At 42.1% G+C, this 26324-nt stretch overlaps 1 protein-coding gene across 5 annotated transcripts in view; it reads left to right on the top strand.

Annotated features, from left to right (window-relative positions):
• Positions 1 to 8904: 8904 nt before the first annotated feature.
• The window catches only part of STX16 (syntaxin 16), a 22346-nt gene continuing 4926 nt past the window's right edge, over positions 8905 to 26324 (top strand). The window contains exons 1-9 of one of the 5 annotated variants that reach the window (XM_019510182.1): positions 8905 to 9154; positions 13053 to 13064; positions 16718 to 16825; positions 18103 to 18243; positions 18930 to 19092; positions 20254 to 20345; positions 21730 to 21873; positions 23841 to 23921; positions 26150 to 26291. In XM_019510182.1, the coding sequence (XP_019365727.1) occupies positions 9020 to 9154; positions 13053 to 13064; positions 16718 to 16825; positions 18103 to 18243; positions 18930 to 19092; positions 20254 to 20345; positions 21730 to 21873; positions 23841 to 23921; positions 26150 to 26254 (981 nt within the window). In that variant the 5' untranslated portion in view covers positions 8905 to 9019 and the 3' untranslated portion in view covers positions 26255 to 26291. Of the gene's footprint in view, positions 9155 to 13052; positions 13065 to 16717; positions 16826 to 18102; positions 18244 to 18929; positions 19093 to 20253; positions 20346 to 21729; positions 21874 to 23840; positions 23922 to 26149; positions 26315 to 26324 lie in introns of those variants that run through there. The other 4 variants (XM_019510181.1, XM_019510184.1, XM_019510183.1 and 1 more) reach the window with 4 other exon arrangements.

Genomic DNA, 26324 nt, shown 5'->3' with positions numbered 1-26324 from the left:
AGCAGGAATGGTTTTGTGGGTTCCTCGTACCCCATCTGGGGTCAGGAAACCTAGCTTGGAGATGGGCAAAGCTGCTAAATTTTACTTAGACGGCCTCAGACAACACCCCCCCAGCCAAAATTCTGTTGCCATTAATTGCTTCAAACCCACTGCATTCTGCCTAGATTGTTAATGTGTATCGGAGTCGTTAAGTAGTGCGACCGAGAAGCACCGCACAATCTTTCATGTATTCACATTCACTTTACACCAAAGTGACAGAGTGCAATGCTATGATCCTCATTGTACAGACGGGAAATTGAAACACAGAGCAATGAAGTGGTTTGTTCGAGGTCACACATCAAGTCTGTGTCTACAGTGGAATCACACTGGGAAAACTTGGAGCAAAATTCTGGCCTGAAAGCACCTTTTGCCTCAGTTTCCTTCCCTGTAAAATAGATCATAAGAGGCACCTCCTTCTCCACGGGGTTGTAATTCATGTTAGTAAAAATTCGTTGATGGTGCTAGAGAAGAACCCAGATAGTTTCATAGTTGTTAGGCTCAGAAGGGACCTCAATAGATCATTGAGTCCAACCCCCTGCCCTGGGCAAGAAAGAGCGCTGGGGTCAGATGACTCTGGCCAGGTGCTTGTCCAGGCTCCTCTTCGAGACCCCCAAGGTAGGGGACAGCACCACCTCCCTTGGAAGCCCATTCCAGATTCAGATGTTCAGAGAGAAACTATAATTACAATTCCCGACACTTGTAGGGCAGCATCTTGCCAATGGTATGTCAGCTGCAAGCAGCAATCTGGGGTGACTTAAAGCCGGTTTGGAAATCTAAGATTCTGTTTTTTGAGAATACTCATTTTCTAGCCACTTGGCACCACTTCGTAAAGAAATGTACTGTCTAGAGCTCTAAAGGAACATCAAGAACAGGAGAGTTTTGATTTGCAAGCTAGAGGACTGCTCTCGCATGCCCTCTGCTGCTCACAACAGCCGCTGCCAACTGGCAAGATGAATTTCTTTTTTCCCTTCAGTGCCCGAATGATGGATGATTAAATGCTATTTAATATAAAACACAGTCAGTCTATTTCTGTACATTACAGGACAATGTACTTGATGTAGTCTTTCTGAAATTAAGCCCCTTTGCTGTTTCATTGGGTAGTTTCAGTGGTTCAAATGCTACTAATTTGAAAAGCCATCTGTCTGACTGTTTGCTAACTGCTTGCAAGATACCTGTTTTTAAATAAGTGATATCATAAGAATGAATTTCCAGCCACAACCTACTGCATTCCTGCTCTCTGAATTTCTCTTTAGCAGAACGAACATTATAATGTAAAGAGGTAAAGACTTTCGGAGGGTGACCATCATGATCATAGCAGGAATGGGGCTGAAGCCACAGGGGAAGCTGGAATCTGCAGTTGTTTTTGCCATCAAATCAACCTTACTTATTAAGCAATCACATGGAAGATTTCCCGGCAGGAGCAGGATTTAAGAGAAATGTTAGAATCAGAGTTGGAAGCGACCTCAAGGGTCATGTAGACTGACCTTCCGAAACCAGTTGCAAACGAACAGAAAGCCTGCAGCTGGATTAGTCAGAAAGACTCATCTGCTCCAACTGTCCCCACAACAGTGGGTGTGAGTGTGGGAGAAGAGGAGCCCAGCATTGACACAGCTCTTGCTGTGGCTTTGTGCCTCAAGTAGTCCTATTCTAAGCGAGCCAGATCGGCCCCTGTCGGGACAGAGCCCCTCAGCTTCTTTCCTCAGCCTATCTACCAGCCATGGGGTCCGCAAATGATGGCTATAACCTCACACCACAACTGGGGGAAGGCAGTGATGATGCCCAGAGGGACGCAGGCCATGTTTGCACCATCTCCATGCCACAGCTGAGAATGTCCTAGGGCAGGGGTGGGCAAAATGCAGCCCGTGGCCAGATGCGGCCCGCCAGGCCATTCTATCTGGCCCGCAGGGCCCCTAAAAAAATTTATAAAATTAATACTTATCCACTTCTGTATTTAACTGCTTCCTACTCAATCTTTCCCCTAGAGATTCTTATTCTCTAACGCCTACAATCTGCTGTTAAAATTCTAGTTAGCTTAGATCATTTCCAGTGAGAGACAAGAAATCGGACCGGGCTTAGAACACAGAAGCGATAGCCTTTTTCGTCTATTTATGTAACTTTCCAACGGGTGCTTTTTAATTATAGCTCAGCAACATAAAGATATTATGGGCAGTTCCCTCAGTTCTCTTTAAGAAAGCTGAAATACTGTGGAGGACTAGAAACTAAGGAGATTTCATTAAGTTTGCCTGTGGCACTTCACTACTCCAGAGCACCACCTACAGAGAGCTTGTCAGAATATCCATCTGCAAAGTGAAGGTTGGAGTCTCCATTCTCTGCCAAAGCAAGGTGCTGCTTTAACTTCTCATATGAATGTTACATTTATGACGGCAGGGAGCTCAACAGCCCTGGACTCTGCAAATCTTCTCCCTCTGAACAGGGGTAAGAGCAACGTCAGCTTCCTCCAGCATGTCCCCACTCCTGTCCAAAGGGATTAACTACAACCGACACAGAGTGAAACCAGTCACTTCTGCTCATTCCCTCCGCTAAGGTTGCCAACGAGGGTCCTAGCTGTGAAAGGAGTGTAGGCTTGGCCATACTGAGTTGGACTAATTGGTCCATTAAGTCCAGCATCATGCCTCTGGCACAGGCCAATAGCTCATGCTTCAGAGAATTGCAGTGCTCCCGCTTCTCCCCCTTACTGCACCTACCCATTATGAACATGTGAGTGGGGGAGCTTTCCTTTCTAACCCGTGTTTTGATCGCTGAAGCATGAATCTGAATGCCCTTGTCTTAGCCTCAATAGTTAGATAATGATGGTGATTTTTATAATGCGGGTGGTTCTCCATTAGGAATTGGACTGGGGGAGGCAAATGCTTGTCTGCACAGTTTTAAAGTGGGCTTTTGAAAATGTGGCTCTAATTATCTAACCATTTTTTAAATTGCTTAGCTCTTTGCCTCAAAATAGAGTTATTAGCTGAAACAGGGGTATTTTTGGCTTTCTTTAGAAGTCTCATATAAAGTCCATTGTAGGAGATGGAAAGTTCCCACCAAGTTCAATGAGTTTTGGATTAGGCCCTAGTTGTGGGAGAGGACGCGGGTGGAGGAATGTGTGAGTACATAGAGCATCTACTGTATTATTGTTCAGTAAGTAGGGCAGCGAGGCATTAAAGACACAGAGATGAAGCCAACAGAAGGAGAAATGCTCAAATAGCAGCAAAGTGTAACAGTGAACTGTGATATCAGAGGAGTCAGGGGGCTGGGAATCAAAGGAACATAAGCTGGGAACATACCTCCTGGGTCATCAAATCCAACCCCTGTTAGTACTGGCAACCAGCTCATGTAATCCCTTTCACAAATTGGTCAAGCTACATATGAAAATCAGTTAAGTTTTTGCCCCTAGTGCTCTCTCGCGTTAGAAGGCTTCTCCAGAACCTCACTCCTCCCGCGGTTAGAAACCTTCTTCTAATTTCCAAGCTAACTTTATTCACATACAATTTAAACATGTTTCTTCTTGTGCCAACACAGTTCTCTTCAATAGTTTTTTTTCTTCTATGGTGTTCTGCACCTCTAGTGTATGTAGAGACGACTGTCCGATTCCTCAGCTTTATTTTGCTAGACAAAACATCCCAAGCTCTTCCAGTCTCTTCTCCTAAAATAGGCTCTCCACTCTCCTGATTATTTTAGGAGCCTTCCCCTGCTCCCATTCCAGTTTAAATTCATCTTTCTTGAACACAGGTGACCAGCACCAGTGCCTTGTACAGTAGCATGAATACTTCCTTCCCTCTACTGGAAATGCCTTGGCTGATATGTGCTGGTTTCAAGTGCCAGTTCTTTCAGAAATCTGTGATATAAGTTATTCTGCTCCCCTTCCTCCACACCCCATTAGAGATTTTTTGTTTCCTTTGCCCTCCCCTCATTCCCATTAGCTATCCTGCTCTTTGTTCCCACGTTCAACATCATTCTTATGGAAAACCAAAGTAAAAATACTCATTTAATTTTGGGCCAGTCCTAGAGTCCCTTTCATCTTTATCTCATCCTCAGTGAAGCACAATAGCAATGCTTCTTTCCTTATTCTCTTTTTATTCATGTTTATGAAGAACCCTTTGCTATGTGTTTTGATTTCCTTTCCAAGCTTCCCTTTTGGCAATTTTCACTTTATCTTATACTTTCTGATTTTGAAAACTTACTTTTCTTTGAGCAACCGTTGTTTCTTTTTGAGTTCTCTGCTTACTCCTAGCATGTTTTCTGAGGTTGCTGTTTATCTGCTTAGGTATGGAGCTCTTCCCTCTTGCCAGGGATCCGAGTTCCAGATAGTGTTTGCACCTTTGACTTCACATTCACATCCTGAGCTTTTCAGTGCTTGTGTAAATAGAGAAGTCAAAGAAAAAGGGAGGGAAACAACCCCACAGGAAAATAAATTTAAGGTTTCCAAAATGAAGCTGTCATATGTTAGGAAATGCCAGAATTAATGTACAACCTTCCCCTTCCAGGATGGCATAGAACAACGCCTCATTGCAGACGGAATCCCATTCATCAAGCCTCTGAACACAAAATCCCAGCTAGCTTTCTCAGGTACATAGATCCAGAACTAAAGATTTGTTGAGAGATCACCTGCAGCATGAGAAATTCCACTCAACTTGCACACACTTACGTGTTCAGTGCCAAAAAACAGTTGGACAAACATTTGCAGTCACCTGTTGTCGCAGCATAAAAAATATTACAGCATGGAGAAAATGTTGGGGTTTTTTAACATTTATAATTCAATCAGAATCAGAACAGGTTTTTGCCAGACCATGGAAAATTAAGAGCATGCTTAGGTCTTTGAGGACTGGGGCTTATTTCCCTGTTAAATTCCAAATGTCTAGCCCTTCCCTCTTACAGAGACCTGACTTTTGGCAAGCAAAAGCTAGGACATGGTCTCAGATATCCAACAAACCTCTGGAACCAGAAACAGTCTGCACCATTTCTGGTTCTTCTTGTTAATGTAGGCACTTCAGTGCAATGCTGATAACAGACTTGTTAGCTCTGACTCTCAGCAGAACAGTTAAATACTAAGAGTTGTGTCCAAGTGGTGCTGAGCCCAAGCTCATTAGCCCTATGGAAATGCAAAGTTAATTAGCTCAGGTACAGCACCATATGAAGGTAGCTATATTACAGTACTTTTAATTCAAGTAAACCCTGACTGCCTGCTGAACCAGCAACAGAACAGCCACATTCCCACAATGCCAGGTTAATGTTTTATCTAGTGAGAGGCAGAGCAACTTAGACATGACAACTGGGCAGTAGAGGTGGCAGGATGTTGCCTGCCATCACAGTAACATTTGATGGGGCTGGCTGGTTCTGAATTAATTTTATGGGACTCTCTAGGATCACAGCCCCCAAATTCAGGACCATCCTGAAAAATTGTAGGGCAGTAAGCTGAGGCAAAAAAGCTGTCCAAGGACAATCTTGAAATATCTTGTATTGGCAACAGAGTATTTCTTTGCACTCATCCCTGTATGGCAATCCCAGCTGTTAGATACAATAATCTGATTTTTCAGGAAAATGAGAATGTGAATATGGTAAGTGCCTGCAGCACTTGTGCAAACACTCTGTTGTGAAAAATGTAATTTAAATTTTCAAAGTAGCTGTTTTTGTTTTAATTGGTAAATAACCTCTCCCACACTTAAAATGAGCCCCTGTGACAGGAATCCCAAAATTGTCCTGACTGTGGCCTGCTTAAGGAGCTACTTCTCCATGTCTCTTTTCTCTTCGTTTTAAACATGAGTTTACACTCTGCAGTTGAGTGTCCCACCATCATCCCCAGTCTCACAACACATGGCGGTTCTTTAAAGCCCCAGCTCCTGTGATTTCACTCGCATTTAAGAGTGGTGTTTCTTCCCCTGATTTTGCAAAGAACAGTTGGTGTTTAAAGCAAATATGCTGGCAACAATATTTATTTAGTTTCTCTCTCATCATTTTTAAAGCCGGTTGGACACAGCTCATGGCTTTTATACAGGTGGAGTGAGCAAGAGAAGAAGATGTGGGGGAGAAGGAGACAGCACACGTGAGAGGGGCAGTTTCAGAGCCACTGAAAACATTCAGGGTTAAAGATGACAAAGGAGAAAAGGGGCAGAAAACAGTTAAATAACCTAAACCCTAATCCTCGTGTTTCAATGACCAGAACTTGTTTCTTTTCAGCGTTTTCCTTCTGAGTAAATGCTAAATGTTCTTTTATTTTTCCAGCTCAGCCCCTGAACTGCCAAGTCTCTGAGTTGCCCAGCTCTTGCTCCCAGGGTTGCTAACACACTGCAGCCTTTGTCCCCGTGCCTCGCTCCACCAGGACGAGCAAGGCCAGGTTGGTGGCAGCCCTCACACTAAGAGCCTGGGGCCTTTCCCTCAAGGGCAGGCTCCTGCTTTGGGGTCAGAGATCAGCCCCTGCAGACAATGGCCTACTACACCGACAAGCATAAGCCCTATGGGTGACGCCACCACTGGGGAAGCCCAGGTATGGGGGGACCCTGGGACAGCCTAACAACCTCCTCCCACTCCTGATCTATGGCTGAGGTAGGTCGGACAGCCGTATTCCCAGCCCACCCTGGCAGCATTGCCAGGTCTTAAATATGAAATGATCGTCTTGGAAGCTCAAAATAATCGTATTTGCTGAAAAACTATTGTAGACTGAAAAAAAATAAGCATGAAATAAGTATTTTTCTTATTTACAGGCAACCCCTGCTTAGCGCTCTTAATTGGTTCCTGAAAAACTGAACATTAAGTGAAACGAGAGTTAGGCAAAACCGAAAGTTTTTGATGACCCAAGGTGGCAACCGCGAGCGTTATAACAGAACTCGATGAGCGCTAAGTGGAATCAGGTCTCAATTTAAAATGAGCGTTATAGCAAAATAGCGGTAAGTGAACCAGCATTAAGCTGGGGGTTGCCTGTACTTTATATTGTTCACTATAACTTGCCAGTGACTGAGTAAGAACTGGGTCCTCCAAGCTGAAGCATTTCTTTATTTTGAAGCCAGCAGTCCTAAGAAAGTGCTGATGCTTACCTGGCAGAGGAAATACCAGGACTATGATGGTGGCAGGGGAAGTACCCTGACTGAGGTAATACCATTAAAACGGCACTGTGTAACAGAGGCTTGCACCCTTGTCTCCTTGCAGACCCGTCTCCCTACAAGAGCCTCATAGTTACCTTCCCCCTGGGCAGCTTCCAGCGGGAGGATCTCAGCCACGCACCGACTTTACGGAAATGGGAGACTCCCCCCTAGCTTGCTCCTGGGCCGTATGGCTGAGGGCAAGCGAAACTCGGGGGCATCCAAACCCCAAGATCCCAGGCCTGGGAGGATGTCCAGGCTCCTGGGCCTGGGATCCTGCATGTAGGGTGTCTGCCAAAGGATTTGGAAACATATGAAGCCCCAGGCGGGGTTGGAGATTGTTTGCTGGTTGTAGGGCCACACTTGATTCTTGACTGACTCACAGATTTGGAATTGATTTGACTGGTTTCATAGTTTCATAGCTGTTAGGGGCTGGAAGGGACCTTACAGATCATTGGGTCCAGCCCCCCTGCACTTGGGCAGTAATTCTCTTCTCTTTGGTTTCAGACTGATGGCAGGTTTAATACAGCAGCGCTGTGGGCCTTTATATTCAGAAGACTGATTTCTTAGTCCTAAGAGTCTGTGACTTTTTTTTTCTTAAAGAAAGGTTCAACTTTGCACAGGCTGATGAGCAGGCCCACTATGTGCCAGGCAAAACTTTTTTCCTTCCCACTGGCAAGCTGGAGAAAACTTGGAACATGACAAATTTTCCTTAAAGAAGAAAAAGGAGAACTTTTACAATCTTTGCAATCTCCTATGCCTGATGAAGTGTGCTTGTGCCTGAAAGCTTGCACATAAATAAATAAATATATTCTTCAAGAAAAGAATAGAGGACATAAAGGTGTTGGGTTTTGTATCAATAGAGGACAGAGGAGCAGAAAACGGGAACGTCCTCTATGACGGCCACCCTACATGCACCCATTACAATAAATACACCTGGTGGCTCGCAGTCTGGCAGAGTTTGGGAAGCGCTGCTCTACACCAACACGGCTACAACTCAGATACCTGGCAGCAAACCCAGCAGTCAGCTTAGACTTCCTGAGACCGACTCGGGTTTTGCACCTACTACTGCATCAATTAACTTAAAAGCAATTGTACGTGTTGGGGGCATCGGCTGTGGCCCTGCAGGTCTACGGCAGCTTTGGGTAAACCCAATCTCTTTTATTAGACCCACTCCAATAGTTGGGAAAAACTGCTTTCCCACTGCATCCAGCACAGACACCCCCTCAGCCTGACGGAGGGCGTTTGTGCCCTGAAACTTGCAAAGAATTTTTCCAACTATTTGAGTGGGTTGAATAGAAGAGATGGGATTTACCCAAAGAGCCGTGTCTGCCTATTGTACGTTTCGAACTCTTACTCTGCTGGCTCGTGCATCGCATAAGGGTGGGGCGCAGGCGCGACCACGATGGTACCAGTCCTTTTATCAACCAGGATGGGAGAGTGGCGGCACACGTGGGAGCGGGCGGAACGCGGAGGAGTGGCCGCGGGGCCGGGGGGGATGGTGCGAAGGGTGAACCGGCCGGAAGTGAGCGGAGCCGGGGGTCGGGTGTGGGGGGTGCACCGGACGGAAGTGAGCGGGCCGAGGGTGTGGTAGGAAGAGTGCACTGGGCGGAAGTGAGCGAGCCGGGGGGGCGGTGCGGAGGGTGCACCGAGCGGAAGTGAGAGGGCCGGGGGGCGGAAGTGAGCCGGCCGTGGGGTGGTGCGGCGCTTGCACCTGGCGGAAGCGATCGTGCCGGGGGGCGGAAGTGAGCGGGAGCGGGGGGCGGTGCGGCGGGTGCACCGGGCGGAAGCGATCGGGCCGCGGCTCCGGCAGGAAGGGATGGATGGAGCCGGGGTCCGGCCTTCCGCCGGCGGGGCGCGGTGAGCGGCGGGGTCAGGGTTGAGCTAGGGCGGGGGCCCGCGCCATGGCCACCCGGCGCTTAACGGACGCGTTCTTGTTGTTGCGGAACAACGCGATCCAAAGCCGGCAGCTGCTGGCCGAGCAAGTGAGTAGTCCCCGCTCCTCCAGCCCTCTGCATTCACGTAGCTTGGCCGCTGCGGTGAGTCTCTCCCTTCATCCTACTCCCTTCCTCCCCGCCCCGGCCCCTCCGGGGGGGTCTCCTCTCTGCTCCCCTGCTGCAGCACCTGGTTGTTTGCTCCCTCCGTGTCACCCCCTCCTTTCCGCGGCCCGGGCCTGTCTGTGCCCCCGGGCCGAGAGCGGGGGGGGGGGGGTTCCGTTGTGTTATCTCGGGATAGGGGCCTTTCCCACCAGCGCACCGCTGGGTGCGAATCTGTCCTGGTGCCGTCACACAAAAAGGGGGATAAGAGGCAGGTTTGACGACAGGTGTAGAGTCTGGCCTCCTCCGGGTGAGGTGGTGGCTGGCGCCTGTGCCGTCTCCTGTTTTAGTTAGAAGACAGGTCAATGAGTCTCATTAGGAAAAGGAAGGGGGAAACAGATACAGGTAGTCCTCAGCTTACATTTCGAGTTGCAACGTTTCGCACTTACAGAGTTTATCAATGAACACCCTGTTTCAACTTTCTGACGTCAATTTCGACTTACAACACTTGATCCAACTCCATGCCAGCGAACAAGTTCGCTGCGTTGCCCATCTCCCTGGAGAACATCTGTCCAAACTTTCTTGGACACTTTCTTTAAGAAAGCAGATGAGACTCCAGAAGAACCTGCAGCCAGGACTTCTGAGAAGAAACCAACCAAGAGCCCTTCAAAAAGTCCAGCAAAATCACCTCAAAGAAGTCCTTCCAAATCCATATGATTGCTATTTACAATATACATGTATTGATGTAGCTATATTACTCATCTATAATTGACTGAGTACAAAATTCTGGGTTATTTTTGGTGAAAATAGGGGATCGGGCCTTGGTTCAGGAACCAATCCCCCATTTATAACATTGTTTCCTATTGGAAAATCGGTTCCGAGTTACAACATTTCGGCTTAAGACACAGTTTTCAGGAATCAATTGTGTCGTAAGTCTGAGGACTGCCTGTAATAGAAAACTTCCCTGTTGTGTTTGCAACTAACACCTCCAGGCCGGAGTGCTATGGCTGTATTAGCATCGAAGGACTTGCAGAATATGTCACTTAGTAGTGGAGAGAACAGGCTTCCAACTGAACTTGCAAGCCAATGTACACCGGCTGGACAGACCCCTGTTAGTTTCCCCGTTGTTGTTTTCTGAAACCAGGACTCTGTTCAGTAGAAAAACACAGGTTTTGCGTAGCATTTTATCCAAAGCCATGTTACTGTAGTAAAAACAGCTGCTGTTCTGTGCATAGTAGGAAGACATGGCATCATTAAAATAGGTGATGATGAAATTCTAGGATGGAAAAGTGATAACCTTGGGGGAGGAAAACTGAATGACTTGTGTACAGATATGACAACTCACTTAGCCCCTGATCCTGCTTGCAGATGTGATCAGGCTCGTCTTGAGCGAAATAATGAGGATCAGGCCAGTGTATATGAACGCGGTCTTGAAAATTGAAAATAACTCGGACTCGACCTGTGCCTCTGGATGGCTTATATTTTTACCCTTGAATTTGGTGCTCCCCCAGTAAACAGGAAAATAGATACTTGCACAGAGCATTTTGTTGTCATGTGTAACCACTTGTCCTTCCAGCAAACAGAATTACAATCCTAACGAACTTCAGCCTCTAGATTGCTACCAGGTGATAAAGTGCTCTAAGAGGAATGATATAGTCTCTTTTGGGGGTCAGGTAAAAAGAGAACAAGTAGTGGTTGTGCAGAAAAAATATAAGCTGTCTCTCTTCTTTCTTGCACTTTGCCAAGTGTCATTATGGGATGCTATTTTCAGAATTTGGAGATTGAGTAATTATACATTTGACAAGCATTTATTGATAGAAAACTTCTTCAAGGAAAAAAACTTTCAGTTCTAGTGGAGTGTCACATTACACGAACTTGAAAAGGCTGCTGGTTTATTGGCACTGTGTTTCATGTGGCTGTTTCTAAATTTTGGCCTGGTCAGACTCTGATGGAAAACTTTAGATTCCAAGGCTGCTTTGAAATTGCCAATAAAATAATCATTGTGCAAGATGCATAAAGAGGATTTTATAAAGGCACATTAACAAAGGCAGTTTGATCTTGGTAATGCAGCATCCCGCTTGACGAGCAAGCCACTCAGATTTTTCTGGTTGGAAAAGAAACAAAACCACATCAGTACAAAATTATCATTCTGCTTTTAGGTTTGACTCATTTATTTAGAATAGCCTTAGTAAGCATATGTGGGTCCTCTTTTCTTTCTTGGTGACTTTGCCTTTGTGATTTTTTTTGTAAGAAAAAGTGAGCTGCCATGGACTACTTTGTTCATTGCTAAATGTAGTTGCCTATCCTTATGGAATTTAATTTATAAAACAGAAATGATTTCATTTGGCAATATGTTTTCAGTGTATCTTAGTCTGGAACTGTTTGCTTATTATTAAAATTGTACTTCACCAAATTGTAATTAGCAGTTTTTACATCATTGGGATATTTTTAGACCCCTAAAAGGTTTAATACTTGCCTTGAAATGTAGAAAGGCTATTCATAATACAAGAAGGAATAGGAATCCATTGACCAAGTACATTCAGTTTCTGTTGGATAGATGATAGGATAATAGCCCTTTGCTTTCCATACATTTTACCAACGTTTATGGAATAGAATCTGTTTTCTCAGGTTCAAGTGCAGCCAAGATCATCAGTTATTGAAAGTCTTTATTGACTCCTCCTTGCCATATGTGAAATGAGTTCATAATGGACAGGTGTTTATTCCATAATTGCTTCTTGTTTAATCACATACTTGTCTCATCAGAAGGACAAGACTGCCTAGCTTGGGCCATCTTGCATGTTTCCGAGGTGCTATCACTGTGACATCCATATAGATTGGAGCAGGGTTGCAGCATGCTACCAGGGCAGTGTAGCAAAGCCTCCTTGTCCTTCCTGGGTGTGAGACTCCATGTTAAGAAAGAACTGTTTTTGTTTTTAATTCAACTTTAGTACAGGTTAGCCTTCTGGTGCTGACTGTAATAAAATCAATGCACTTAACGTTTGAAGAACCAGAAACAAATACTGAAAGCTCCCTAAACGATTCAGTTTTATTTCTAAAAGTGAATCTGTGAATAGAATAGAGAATTAAATGTAGTTTGACACCTTCCGTTTTTAAAGCATTTTGTCCTAAACTGCAATATAATGTTTACCTCATTAACATTTCAATGAATCTTCTGTGCATCCAAAAATAGTACTTTAATTACTGGTAAAGTTGCATTGTAGTTGTTAGCCTACACTTTTTAAACATATGGGGCAGCAATGTTGCAAAGGTGGAGTATAGCTGAAGTTTCTGCACAAATAGGCTTTTAACACTGCTTTTTTTCTCATTTTTCCTATTTTATTTTGTGGTGGCTGGATGCTTATCAGTAAAGTGTACATCTTTTCACACTTTGCCTAGTAACTATATCAAGCTAAAATGTGCATAAATCTTAATCTTTCAGTTCCTTTATTGAATCAAGTGTTTCAAAATGTATGATGGATTTTTCAATAATATGGCCATATGGTGATTGCTGTGTTAAACTCTTGTACCTCATGTGTGCACACTTCGCGCTACTTTTTTCCATCTGATATTTTGATCACTGAAATTATATTATGATGTGTGCTTAATTTAAAAAAAACATAACTGTTGTGTTCTTTCTGTTTAGCGATCAACTGGAAAAATAAAGAAAATGTGTATTTGTGCAGCAGTTTAAATGCTAATGTAGATAAATCAAGATTAGTGTATTTAATTGTCCATGTTTTAAGAGTGTATCTGGTTTGTTCTTGGTAAACTGACAAGTTTGAAAAAAAAGTTCCAATGTTTTCTCGACTGACTATACCCTATCTCTGTCCTGTGTGTGTCTCCTTACCCTCTGCTGCCCTTAAATGGATGGGGCTGATGGGATCAACAAATCTCACATCAGGAGCTGGATGAGGTATTGTTTTTCATGTTTTGTTCTATCATGGCGCATTTTGTAGACCATGAGTTAGTTAAATCTCACAAGTGGAGGTCAAGTGTTTTATTATGAGATGTTGCCTGATTTCTCCCTCCCCCACCGCCTCACCTAAGTTTCAGGCCGCTTTCCCATTGGCACAAAAGAGATTTCATGAGACATTTCAATGATAATCATGCAGTATTGCTGCCAGCCAGATTTACTGTGCACACTCGAGATATTTAATTGTTTCACTGTATGCAATTACTAATACTCTTGCTTTTGCAGTGCCTAATCTTACAAACCATCAGACTTGGTCCAAAAACATAAATTTCAATACGACTAAGATTGCCTAATAGAATTTGAAGCAATAGTCCGGTCTTTGAGGCCTAAGTACCATATTTGCCCCAATATAAGATGACCCTGAATATAAGGAAACCCCCCAATAATTAGGTTTTCTATATGGAAATTTTATTATGATTTTCCAGGTATAGAATCCAAGTAGTAGAGGATCATTTCCCCTTGCTCCTTTCCCCTTCCCCTTACTGCTACAGCAAGAAAATCAGTGGGTGACCCCCCCCCCACCCCCAGCAGCCTTCTTGCCACCTGTACCCCTCACCCCCATCTCCCCACATCCTCTGCCCCTTACCCTCCAAACTCTGCCTCTTTCACCCTCCTTCCCCCCCACCCCCAACTTACTGTCAGATGCTGCTCGGGCTGCTCCATCCTGGAGCACGGCACACGGAAGCTCAGTCCTTGCCTGCCCATGCAGTGCTGCTGATTGACCGGGCAGGGGACAGAGTTTGCAGGTGCCCTGTGCCCAGGAGAGACCCAAGCCAGAACTGAGCTGTGCCTGACAGTAAGGAGAAGGGAAGGGGGCAGGTGGGGGGCAGAAGCTGCATGTTGACTGGTGGGGGGGGAATGGGGGACCTTGTCTTATATTTGAGTAAGTACAGTATTTACATGGGGAAACGTTATGACCAAAACCAGTTCCTTTGTACGCCTGTTGTCTGCAGAACTATAAAGGAATGGCTATTTTGTCTAAGTAGATGACAAGATGTATAACCCAGAATTAATTGCCTAACCAGAATGATTTGAAGAAATCGGGCCTTTCTTCCGGAGCACTGTGTTTAAGGAGACACGTTTTTTATAAACAACTTTAAGGATTATTATCAGAGCGCTTCCTGATATTTTTAATATGATGATGATGCCGCCAACTCTCTACTGTTCTAATGTGTTCTTTGACCTAGTTCTGCATTTAACACCAAAAAATTACAGTCTGTCATTTGTAAAATTTCCTGGGTAGAAGCTGAGTGTTTCTGTTTGTAACAGCAGCAGAGAGTTGCACTGAGTACATCACTGGATGAAAGAGGAGAGAAGGCTGACTGCCTGAATTAAATTAAAAAGCCTAATCCAATAGCCAGAAGGCCTGGGTTTTGTCCCTGGCTCTGGTTTTTGTGAGGGCATTTAGCATCTCAATGCCTCTGTGTTCCCCATCAGCAAGATATATATACCTATTTTTCAAAGATTTTATAAGGCTTTATTTAAGTGTGAAAAGCACTTTGAGGTACTTGGAAGTCAAGTGCCATAGGAGCACTAAGTCATATTATTTACTGCACTGCGCTACTCACATTATCTCAGACGTTTATGTTGCTGTTATTGAGGTTTAATGAACCTTACACTTTGTGATTACATAATATGTTCCTTTTCTTTCTTTCTTAATTACGAGCTACTTTCAGTATTCTTAATTTTAGATGCGATTAAAGCGGAGCTGTTAACTTAGTTCAGAAGAACAGATTCAAATAAGTTCCCTCACTCTCTTTCCTGCCTTTGTAAATTGGTGTCCGACTTTCCTGTTGAAGGTAGCTTTTTAAAAGGGAGGATGCCTACAGAAGGATGCCAAGAAACTGTGACAGGGCTGAGAAATAAATGTGCATGTTTGCTCCGCTCACCCCAAGCCTTGAGGACACAGTTCTGAGTGAGGATGAATGAGCACGTTTCACCAGTAATGATGTCCAAAATCAGAACAGAGCTTTTAGTCTTTGCCAAACTAAGCAAAGACATGCTCTCTTTTGCTTCTCTTACTTTTTTTAGATATCGCTTGAAGGTGAAGCAAAGTTGATTTGACTTACACGTGCTAGCATGATTTAAAAACCACAGCTCCCGCACGCTTACTCTAAGCATTTGTGACTTCACAGACTTTGTTCTCTGTAAGGGGAAGGGGGAAAAACAAAAGCCTTTCCGGTTTTCAAGTCTGTTTCTTCTCCGGGTACTTTCTTCAAAATCTGAACTCTGTTTTCAGATGTCATTGTTGAAAAACATACATCATTCGCACACCGCTGCAATGCTGAGATAAATAACTGTACTTCCACCACCTAATGACATTAAACTCTCTATCAGACCTATGAAACATCTCCTTACATTAGTCACATTACATGACTCCTGTGAATTGTGATATACAGAGGATCTTGGGGCGGGGGCGTTGTATTTGTGCAGCTGTGCAAAGCATAATGCAGTTCTAGCCTGTTGTTTTTAAATGGTGTCTTCCCCAGGAGCATTAATGCCACTGCTGGTACATTTGAGGCGGTTTGGGGGTGGTTTTTTCATAAATTAATTTCCCTCGGCTTGCTTTGGATGTGTGGTTATTTCCTTGCTCCTGTATATTTGTGGCGATATTCAGGATCAAAGCCCAGTTGTGCTACACATCCGCGGGGATACATAGAATTTTAAGTCTCTAGTCGCTCAGCAGCGAATGCCAGGCTAGCTCCAAATGAAGTAGTTCAGGCACCAGAAGCAGTCTAGGTGCATTAGCAAAGTGCTTCATGCTAATAAATCTGGATGAAGGTATGTTAGTGAAGGTGCTGCTTCCAATAGCTGAGCTATGTGAGAGGTCTCCTCACAGCACTGTTGTGCCATCCAAGGCGATTTAGCGTTATAGAGAAGAGTTGGGCACCAAGCACTTGCAACATGCAGTAAACACAGAGGAAGGGAGAAGGGCAGAGGTAATATGCATTTGCATGAGCTGATTAGGGCATGCATGTGGGCATATTATTATAAGGCATATCATCACTTTTTAAATATGCCCCATAAGCATAATACCTCAGGTTCCAATAATATTCTGTTCCAATTCTGGGTTCCCTGCTTGCTATTTTTGGGGGGGTTGGATTGTCTTCCTTCCCTCTGCCCTTAGGTTTTGGGGTGTTTTTTTTTTTTTCAAATAGAAACCATCTGCCATAGCCTCAGGGGGTTCCTTCCCTCCAATCTCTAGTTCAGCTACAAAGCCGATGCCTTCTGACACCTGGCTTCCAAGGGCCAGAGGGTGCCAATAAAGAGTCTTCAGTGAGGGCAGAATCGCTCCCTGAAGGAGGGGGTAAGAGGGCAAAATTAGCTCTGCCTGCTTGTATCTGTTCTTGCAGTTCTTCCCTGGTAGGACAGGAGGGAACATTCCTAATTAGTGGGTGGAGGAACAAGCCATCACAAAGGAGCACATTACAGCCATGCAGAAAGATAGTTTACCACCTGTGCAAGATATAAGTACTTTAATAGACCTGGGTTTTATAAATAACAGTAGTTACAGACGCTGGGACTCCCTGTGTATAGTTTAAATAGACTTAATTTCCTGTCTCTTAAATTTATTGCTTTTCCTCTCTCTCTAGCTTGCTGATGATCGCATGGCACTAGTGTCAGGGATCAGTTTAGATCCTGAAGCAGCAATCGGTGTAACAAAGCGCTTACCACCCAAGTGGGTTGATGGAGTGGAAGAAGTAAGTTACATACACTGATCTGACCGGTGACCCTATCATACCCGGTGCTTGGGTATTGTTCTCCATAAAAGAAACTTACTTATGAAGCAGTTTTGACAAATGTAACGTTAACAGTTTTTTGTAATAGTATTTTTTTTTAAAGTTAATTGAAGCAAGTTCTGTTTTGTAAATTTGAGTGCTGTTTGATCAGCTGCCATCAATATTTAGGAAAGACTTCAGACAAGTTAAGTTTAGTATCTGGAATGCCAGATTGAAAATGGATTCAAAAGGCACTATTCAGAGGCCACAATCGTAGTAGGCGTGATCCCTGCATGTAGCCCAGAATTAAACTCCAAAGTTATCTGGACCATATCAGGAGACTGCCTGAAGGCATGTACTAGAAAGCCTTGTTCTTCTAGTCCTTAAAAAAAAAAAAAAAAAAGTTCCCAGAGTAAGCAAAGTTTTCCTTCAAAAGCTGAGACTTACGGTTAAAGCAGTAACAAATGCAGAGGTTTTACAGCACCCCCTTGAAGGAAGGCAACAGAGCAGGCCACAAAGTAGTGAAGACACAAAGCTTGCTGCTCAGAAGCTGTCTGTACCTCCTAGAAGAGCAGGATGTCCTGACTGCCACCAAACAGCTGCCCAAATGAAAAGCTAGGAGGATGTTGATTGGGCATATCATGGAGCATTTAGAACGTGATCCTGTTCCCAGATTCCAAAAAGCTGTACCCACAAAACTTGCAGTCACACCACTTTGTATGCAGAACCCACCAGTTGCATAGGGCTAGACAGACTATCCCTAGGACAAACAGCTTGCTTGTAGCTTTATTATTAGAGGCCAGTTTAGGAATCTGCCCCTTGATTTTTACTGTTATGCTTGCTTAGCTTATAACACCAGGAGCTAGAGGTGAAGATAGAACCTGGATTTTTCACCTTCCCTGTGAAATCTGATGTTGGGGGATTGGGTTAGACCCAGGACTTGTTGTAATATGATTTTAAAAACAGTATCGTATTGGTTGTTGCTGCTTTGAAAGCATTACAATCTAATCTACTTGATTTTAAATTGAGAATGTAAAAATGTCAAAAGAGCAGCAGTGTCACAAAAGGCACATCAGTTTTCAATCACTAAGAGGTCAGCTTTGTTTGTATGCATTGGTTTAAATTGATTTTTGGCTGTTCTGGTATAGTGTACATACTTCTGTGAACGTTTCCGCATAAGTTATTTTTCTGGTATTTGTCAAAGCTTTTCCTCCAGCATTACTCACGTTCCTTTCTCTGTTGTTTGGGTTGTTTTTTAGATTCAATATGATATCACCAGGATAAAACAGAAAATGAAAGAATTAGCCAGTCTTCACAACAAACATTTGAACAGACCTACTTTGGATGATAGCAGTGAAGAAGAACACGCAATAGAAATAACTACCCAGGAGATCACACAGGTGCAGATGAAAGTGTTTTTAGAGAAGATGCTAATTGTTTTCAGTTCTGAAGTTGTAGTTATACTTTGCTCTTTCCCCATGTGGCAGTGACTTGTTCAGAATAAACTATTTTTAATAGGACCATTTTGTTGTTTTTAATACGTAATTGTGAACCAGTGCTTCTGGGCTGTGTGTCTGATTATGTCACTTTTTCACCAAGATCCTGGACAAATAGCTTAGTCTTTCTGTGCCTTTGTTGACCCACCTGAAATAACCTACTTATCTGCCTTGCAGCAGAATGGCAAGACTTAGCTTACATTTGCAAATGCTGTATAAAAATACAAAACCATTGTATGAAATTGCAACCTCTAGTCTGAACAGATATAATTAAGGAAGTATTTTTGGGGTGCAGAACTGCCTGCATGGCCTCTTGTGTTCTTTGATTCATAATACAAGTGCTCTAATTCTTTTAATTAGAAATCTTCAAGCCAGTTGCAAAATCTAATTTACAGAAAACTCATTTATGTTTAGCTTTAGGGTTTTTTCTTCATCCTTGTACTGTGATTTTTATACCCATTCAAATGACAGACTGGACATTAGTGTCATTTCCCTTAAATGCCCATAAACTTAAAATATTAATCCCTTGAGCAATGTGATGATTGAAACGTATCTTGCCATATTTGTTAGTAATGCAGTTGTTTTTCCAGCTATTTCACAGGTGTCAGAGAGCAGTCCAGGTCTTGCAAAGCAGGTCACGAAACTGTACAGAACAAGAAGAACGTGTTCTCAGGAATGTAGTGTCTTCCTTAGCTCAGTCCCTTCAGGACCTGTCCACCATCTTTAGGCACGCACAGTCTGACTATCTCAAACGTAAGCATCTGCCAAGTACCTGCTGTCTGTGAGATACTAACACGTCTTTACCCTCAGTTATTTTTTCTGTGTGGGGGAGACTGAAGCACAGGGAAGCTAAGGGACTTGTCTGTGATGACAAAGCACATGTAAGGACTGGGATTAGAATTCATAGGCTCCCAGCCTGTACTCAGACCATTTGCTATGCCTCTATTTTTCTTATTTATAAAATAAATATACTTAGCATGTCACACGTACAGATCTGAAGCTCCTTGGTAACAAATCAGTGGAGTCCAGTTCTCCTATACAAGCTAACTTAGTCAGCAGTCAAAGTGTGGACTGTCTTGTTGTTTCACAAAATGTGCTGTACGAAACTTACTTCGAGGTAGCTTAGTCTTCAAGCAGTAATACCTGCTAGCTGACAAACTAAAATTCAGCAGCCATACAAAAGAGAGAGAATATTGATACAAAATTGTATGGGCAATATGCTATGTATGCTGCCCATGTAATAGCCAAAAGTCTGTAACCAGGCTGACCCAGTGTTATTTTAACCTCTGGCCTGAATATTAAATCTCTCTCCACCATGCACTGTATGTACCACAAGTAACATCTGTAATTGGGACTAGGAGGAGAGATGTTCCCAAGAGGATTCCTTTTGTTAGAAAACAGCCCACAATGCCAGATAGGAAATGTCGCCCTGCAAGCTAATCTAGGTTCTTCTGGGCCCACATCACCTCTTAGTTTTGAACAATACTAATTTATTTGGGGGGGGGGGAATTAAAGATGCAGCCACAAAAATATCTCCTTTTAATTGGCTGAATGTTCAAAGTGTAAATGTACTTGAATCTTATGAAATTCAGTGACTTAAAATCTGGTTAGATCAACCTTAACTGTAGGCAAAGCTGGTCACTACAATTAGTAAATGGTACGTCAGTTAAAATACAGATCATGTCACTTCAGAAAATCTGCCTAATAAATGATGTGATACTGTTCTGCTTGCATAACTTTCCCTCTCCTGCATATGTTTGACTTTCTCATAAGCCTACTTGAAAAAGCACCAATCTACTAATTGTATATTCATATTCAGTGCACTTGTATTTTAAAAGGATAATAGTGAATCTTAGTGACTTCATGGCTTGTGTGTCAAAGTATTATACTCAGCCCAGCTTTTCTCTCTTTCAGGTATGAAAAATCGAGAAGAAAGATCCAAGCATTTCTTTGACACTTCAGTCCCACTTATGGATGATGGCGAGGACAGCACTCTTTATGATCGGGTAAGTTAGGAAGTTGTTAAGGGAAGTTAATGGCAGAGCAGACATGGGGATTTGGATGGACAGGGGTTGGGGAGTTTTGTTTTGGTTTTACTGTGGTTTAAATGTCAGACTCCTGAGAATAAATCAACACCACATTTGTACATTTCTGACATGTACATCAAACCACATGGAAGTTCCATTTTTTTATCAATGTAACGTCTTCCTAGTAACAGTATTGTCTTCCTAGTAGCAATATTTTAAATCAGTGGGATTTTAAGGACATTTGATTAAAACAAATGTTTCTGTGGATTTTGTTTTTATGCTGATGAGTTGTGACTCAGATACATTCAGTACACATGAGCTAATTGAAAGAAGGAGCACATTCTCATTCAGGGTGTTGGGAAGTAGGGAATAGCTTTGATATTGCAACATAAGAGACACAAGTTCGATTTCCAACCTTTTCTTGCCTTAGCTAGGAGAGGCTAGATGAGCTGCAGAGTCAGCATTGTCGCCCTTCCCTCCACAATGCCTGGGAATGAGGATTATCATCAGTTGACAGGAGTCTAGTTTTAAATGGATCTTGACACTGTTCCTCATGGAGCAATCCCTGAGGCTTGGTTTTCCCTCAGTAAGGAAGTTTTCCACAGAGTCCTTATACACAGTGCTTTATATTTACTTCTGCCTTCGTACATATTCCATAATATGCACCTCCATATACTCTATATATCAGATGCATTGCTTAAGTACCCACATCAGCACTTCAGGGATTATACATGTCAGTGGTAGCAGGATTTCTTAGTATGCCTCTTGGCACTGCAACATATCCTCTACTCTGATGCTAAGGGGTTAAGTGGAGAGTTTGTATGGAAAAGTCTAAGGCTTTATTTCAGTTAACATAAAAATGTTGTTCACATGACCTGTACACAAGAATGCTTGAAAATGAGTAGTGTTTTGTGAATGGCCCTGGGAGACGAATAGTAATGTTTGTATAACATTAAAGGATTCAATAAATACAATTGTTGCTCCAGTACTTATACACAAACTTCCTATGTTTGTATGAGGTCTTCTGTACCACCAAGCATTTAGTAGGTAGCGCATAACTACTACTATTTAGTATTTTTTCCAGTTTCTTGGTTTTATGCATGCATACAAACTTGCTTTCAGACACTAAATTGACTTTCCTAGAAAGTTCTCTAATTGGATGATGCTTTATATCATTTTTTGTGGCAACCCTACATTTCTATTACATATTTAAGGTACAGTTTGTACACTAAGATTTTTCTTAACAGATTTTGCCATTATGAGAGTTCCAAAAGGATCTGGCACTGTGGTTTTCTTTTTTCATATTGTTACCAGCGTTTCATGTTACTTTTATTTCATCATTTTAAATCTTACATTTCTACAGGGTTTTACAGATGACCAGTTAGTATTGGTGGAACAAAACACATTAATGGTGGAAGAACGGGAACGAGAAATTCGACAAGTTGTGCAGTCAATTTCTGATCTCAACGAAATATTTAGGGACCTCGGAGCAATGATAGTCGAACAGGTACATAAACTCACAGTAAAAGTACTGATTGCAGGGTAATGCCTCTTATTAAGATTGCCTGTGTTTTCCATTATAAAAACCTGTTTTCAGTTGCTTTTATAACGTTGCCAAACTTTAACGGCATTTATACACATACATTTATCTGCTCTGCATGCAAGCTGCTCTGCTTTGCCCAGTGCTGCATCACACACATTTGTATAAATGGCAAAATGTATGTCAGCACTGAGAAAATGGCGGCAGTGCGCTTTTGAACTAAAACACCTTCAACGGTGTAGCACAAGCATGTGTACAAATGCTTACAGTTGCAAAAGCAACTTCAGCCCAATAGTTTGGGCTGAAGTTGCTTTCATTGGGTATCTTTCTGTACTGAATTTACCTAAGAATGTCAGCATTTGCAGCTTTTGGTTGCTTCAGGCTACACAGAGAGGAATTAGACTTAAGGTAGGTGAGTACAAGAGCACACTCCACTTCAGAACCTGCAATGGTTCCAGTTCCAAATCTCACCATTCCTTTGCCGTCAGGAAACCTTGTGAAACCTGCTAGCAAAGTGCATTTCTCATCCCCATCTTGTGCTGGTCTGCATAGAGGATGACAATCTACTACTATTTTCAGTTACTCTTTTAGCTTAGATACCTGTATGTTGGATTTAAAGATTCTAGCCTTTCTGATGCCCCTGTGGATATTAGTATTATCCATATAACGCACTTGCTTGAGTGTTATTGTTTGTTTTGGGGGGTTTATTTTTTGGGGGGGGGTTTATTTTAGCTTGAAAATGACATACAGGAAACTAGTACAAGACCATGGTCAAAGATTGCAAAATCAAACCCTCAAGAGTGCAAGTTGAATTCAATCCCTAATGAGCTCCTTTATGCATATGCATTACAACATGGTCTTTTAATCATGTGATCACTTGCTGGTTTTGTCCACAACACTCCTGCTTCATTTAGCTCACAGGATGGATTTGATCTGGGCTTGAATCAGAGTTGTGTAGTAAAGATCCATGCTTAATTTGTTGCAAAAGATGGAAGGGTATAGTGAGTGTGATAGGGGATTGCAAAGGGGAAGGCGCCGTGTTTAAGGCAAGCAAAAGTCACCCCAGAAAACTGAATCTTATCCTTAACTCTGCCACAGATGCTAGCCAAGTATCTTTAAATCAGACTTCTATAGTTGATGACTAATGGAGTGCTTGTCTTCTTTATGCCCAACTTGAGATCTTGGATTCTGATTGACAGAAGTGCTGAGCATTCCCAGCTGCACTTGAAGTTCATGAGAGTTATGCTTTAAGCATGTAAAGTGCTATGTAATGGTAAGTACTCTGAAAAATCAGGTCCAAGCATCTCAAATTGGGCTCCTCAAATTAGGCAATGCTTATATTTGCTCAGCTCTGCAGCTTCAATAATCATGTTAATGTATTTTTATGAGTAATATTACTGTATGTAATATTACTGTAATTCTCCAAGAAAGAAAGCATGTCTGATCTTTTCCAATTCTGCTGAGACAAGCGAGTTCTGCAGGGGTTTGACAGCTCCTCATTTTGGTAATTAGTGGAGCGCCTGGTGGTGTTTAGGAGTTTGGCTGTCCCTTGCTTTCTGTTCTTATCCCTGGCACAAGGAATTTGAGTTAAGACAAACAACCAAGAAAATATCAGTGCTTTCCAGGATCATGAAACAAGTTAGGTTGGAAAACATCCTCTGTTCTTTCCAAATAGCTGGTTCTGTATTAAACCCTGAACTGATCCCTGCTAACACATGCAATTTGAAGTCTTTGACAATACCATTATTTAAGCCAAGCGCTTCTTTAAAGAAAACTTTGTTTTTGACCATTCTTTCTTTTAAAAAATTCATAGCTTGCTGCATAATCCATCAGCTCTCTCCTGTGAAATCTGTTTGTCTCTCATTGCTTGATGCTGATCATTTTATAGTATTTACTTGTCTCTTGTCAGTGCTTATTCTGCCTGTTTTATTTAGGGAACGGTTCTGGATAGAATTGACTACAATGTTGAACAGTCATGTATGAAAACTGAGGAGGGCCTGAAACAGCTGCATAAGGTAAGCTGAAAAGGTATTTAAGATGCTGCATCCTTTCTGTTCTTTATCTTAACAGCCATCAAAGGCTATACCGACATGAAAAATAGCAGGTGTCTTTTTTTTTTCTTTTTCTGTCACACGTGGTGGTTGTTCTGTGGCATTCTGTAGCAATTTCATCTGTTCTTGCCTCTGATCCAACTATAGTTGCAGCTTTCCTGGGTAGCATTTTTACATGTGATTCCTGGCTTTAAGCTTCTGCATCCATATTTGAGCATCAAAGCAGCAGCGTGATCATTTGAGTTCTGACCTATATCTAACTCCCGCTAACCTCAGTGGGAGTTTGTGCCTAGCGCTCCTGAAAAATCAACTGGGTTAACTAGATACCTTATGGCTTGATATACCTCACTTCACATACCCAAGTCTGGAAAAGTCCTGACTTTAGTATATTGGCAGTGCTTAGTTTGAAACTGGCTGTAGGAGTCTTCCCTCATTCTACAGCATTTATTTGGATTTAAGGCCAACCTTCTGTTTCTGCTCTGAACATTGTGGTTTTGGAGTAACTGAAAAGTTTGAACTTGGCAGCAGACTACGCCAGAGTCTTATTTAGGGTTTTTAAAATAATGTTTTGTTTTTTCAATTCAGTTCAGTCTTTGCATTGCTTGGAAACAAAATGGAATGAGTGGTTCAAGCTGAAACCTCTACTGCAGTGGACCATTATGTTATGGAAACAGAGCGTATTGCAAACTTGTATATGGTGTCAGAATTAAAAAGCCATTTAAGAAGAGTATAATACATTGCTTGCAAGGTTGTTTTTATATATTGTATGTAAATATGAATTGGTGACCATTTTGATCTTCTCATAAGCACTTTCTTTAAAACAATGTATAAAATGGACTAGAAATAAGCAAATGCTCCAGAATGAAATAGGATCAGTCTTAGCTCTCAGCAGGTTCCCTTTTGCTCATTGATTAGAGCATGGAACTTCGGTGCAATTGGCATTTTATGCTGGCTGTTTTCAGTACGTGTGGGCTGCAGCCAAGCTATTTAATATGAATTTTCTAATCTGTCATGGGAGAGACTCACTGATCAGAAAGATCACGTGAAACACATCCCTGCTGGTTTTAATAATACTGTTGTTTTCTTTGTGTAAAAAAAAAAAAAAAAAAAAAGTCAATTACCTTTTCTGCTTTAATAAGCAAAGCTGTTAAACAACTTGTCCAGAAAGCGCTTTTTATAGCCATTGATCTGTCCTAAATTACACTGGAAGCTGGATGATATTAATTATTCCTCTTTCATAACAGAATTGCTACCATCCAAGTTGTTTTTTTGAAATGCCTAAAAAGCCAGATTTCCATCCTCTATGGTACCCATCAGTTAACTGCATGCAAAAATGCTTTAGTGAACCTTGTCAAAATCATTAGGCCCAAGGGGGAAAAAAGAACTTTCATTTTCTTTAGACTGCTTTGCTTTTCATCTTTTTATTAAACAAACTGGAACAAATTTTTTTCAATTTTGACTTAAATTTTGCGAGGTTTCTCCCTTTGTCTCCTGTTATCATCTATTTAGCCCTCTGGGAAAAGGAAGGGCAGAAAGGGGGAAAGAAAACCGAAAATCAAATAAAAACTGTTCAATTCCAGTTGAAACCAAGTTAAAATGAACCTAATTTCAAAGTGAAGGTTTTTGTACATTTTAATTTCCTTCAACGAATAATTTTTTATAATATGAAAAATCAAAAGTTTAAAATAATTTTTTACCAGCCTTTACTACTCAGATGTACTTACATATCCAGTTGGCTGATCTCCATCTACAGTTTTCACATGTGGATATTTTTAAACATAATTTCACTTTCAGATGAGCTTCCATTCTTATGAAAAATAATAATGCGTATTGTACCCCATTTCTTTATAGCACCTTCCTAGGGACCTCCCAGAGATAAAAACAGCAGTCTTGTACAATCATCATGAAGTTAAATCCTCTAACATGAAGCCTTCTGAATGAATGAATGTTAGATAACGTTTCAGTGCATAGTTGTAAATACATCTGTGCCAAGTTAGGCATCTACTAATAGTACTCATTTGAGTTAATTTTGTGGGTCCAATTTGCTTTACGTTGAGATGTGCCAAATTATAATAGTAACAGTAATAGTAAACAGTAACTTGAGGTATGTGGGAAATGAGGGTCATGCCATACTGTCCTTTTGCATGTTTTCAGAATTAAAGTACTTAACTACCTTTCTTTTGTGTTTATAGGCCGAGCAATATCAAAAGAAGAATCGGAAGATGCTTGTCATTTTAATTTTGTTTGTTATAGTAATTGTCCTTATTGTTGTTCTCATTGGTGTAAAGTCCCACTAGGTGACACTTTTATGACTTTATTTTAGTGTGTATGTGATTTTTTTTTTTTTTTTTTTTTTTTTTTTTCCCC

The sequence above is a fragment of the Gavialis gangeticus genome, unplaced genomic scaffold, assembly GCF_001723915.1.
Source record: "Gavialis gangeticus isolate Ggan-Ray unplaced genomic scaffold, GavGan_comp1, whole genome shotgun sequence".
Lineage (NCBI taxonomy): Eukaryota > Metazoa > Chordata > Crocodylia > Gavialidae > Gavialis > Gavialis gangeticus.
This window is presented reverse-complemented; position numbering and strand designations above follow the sequence as displayed.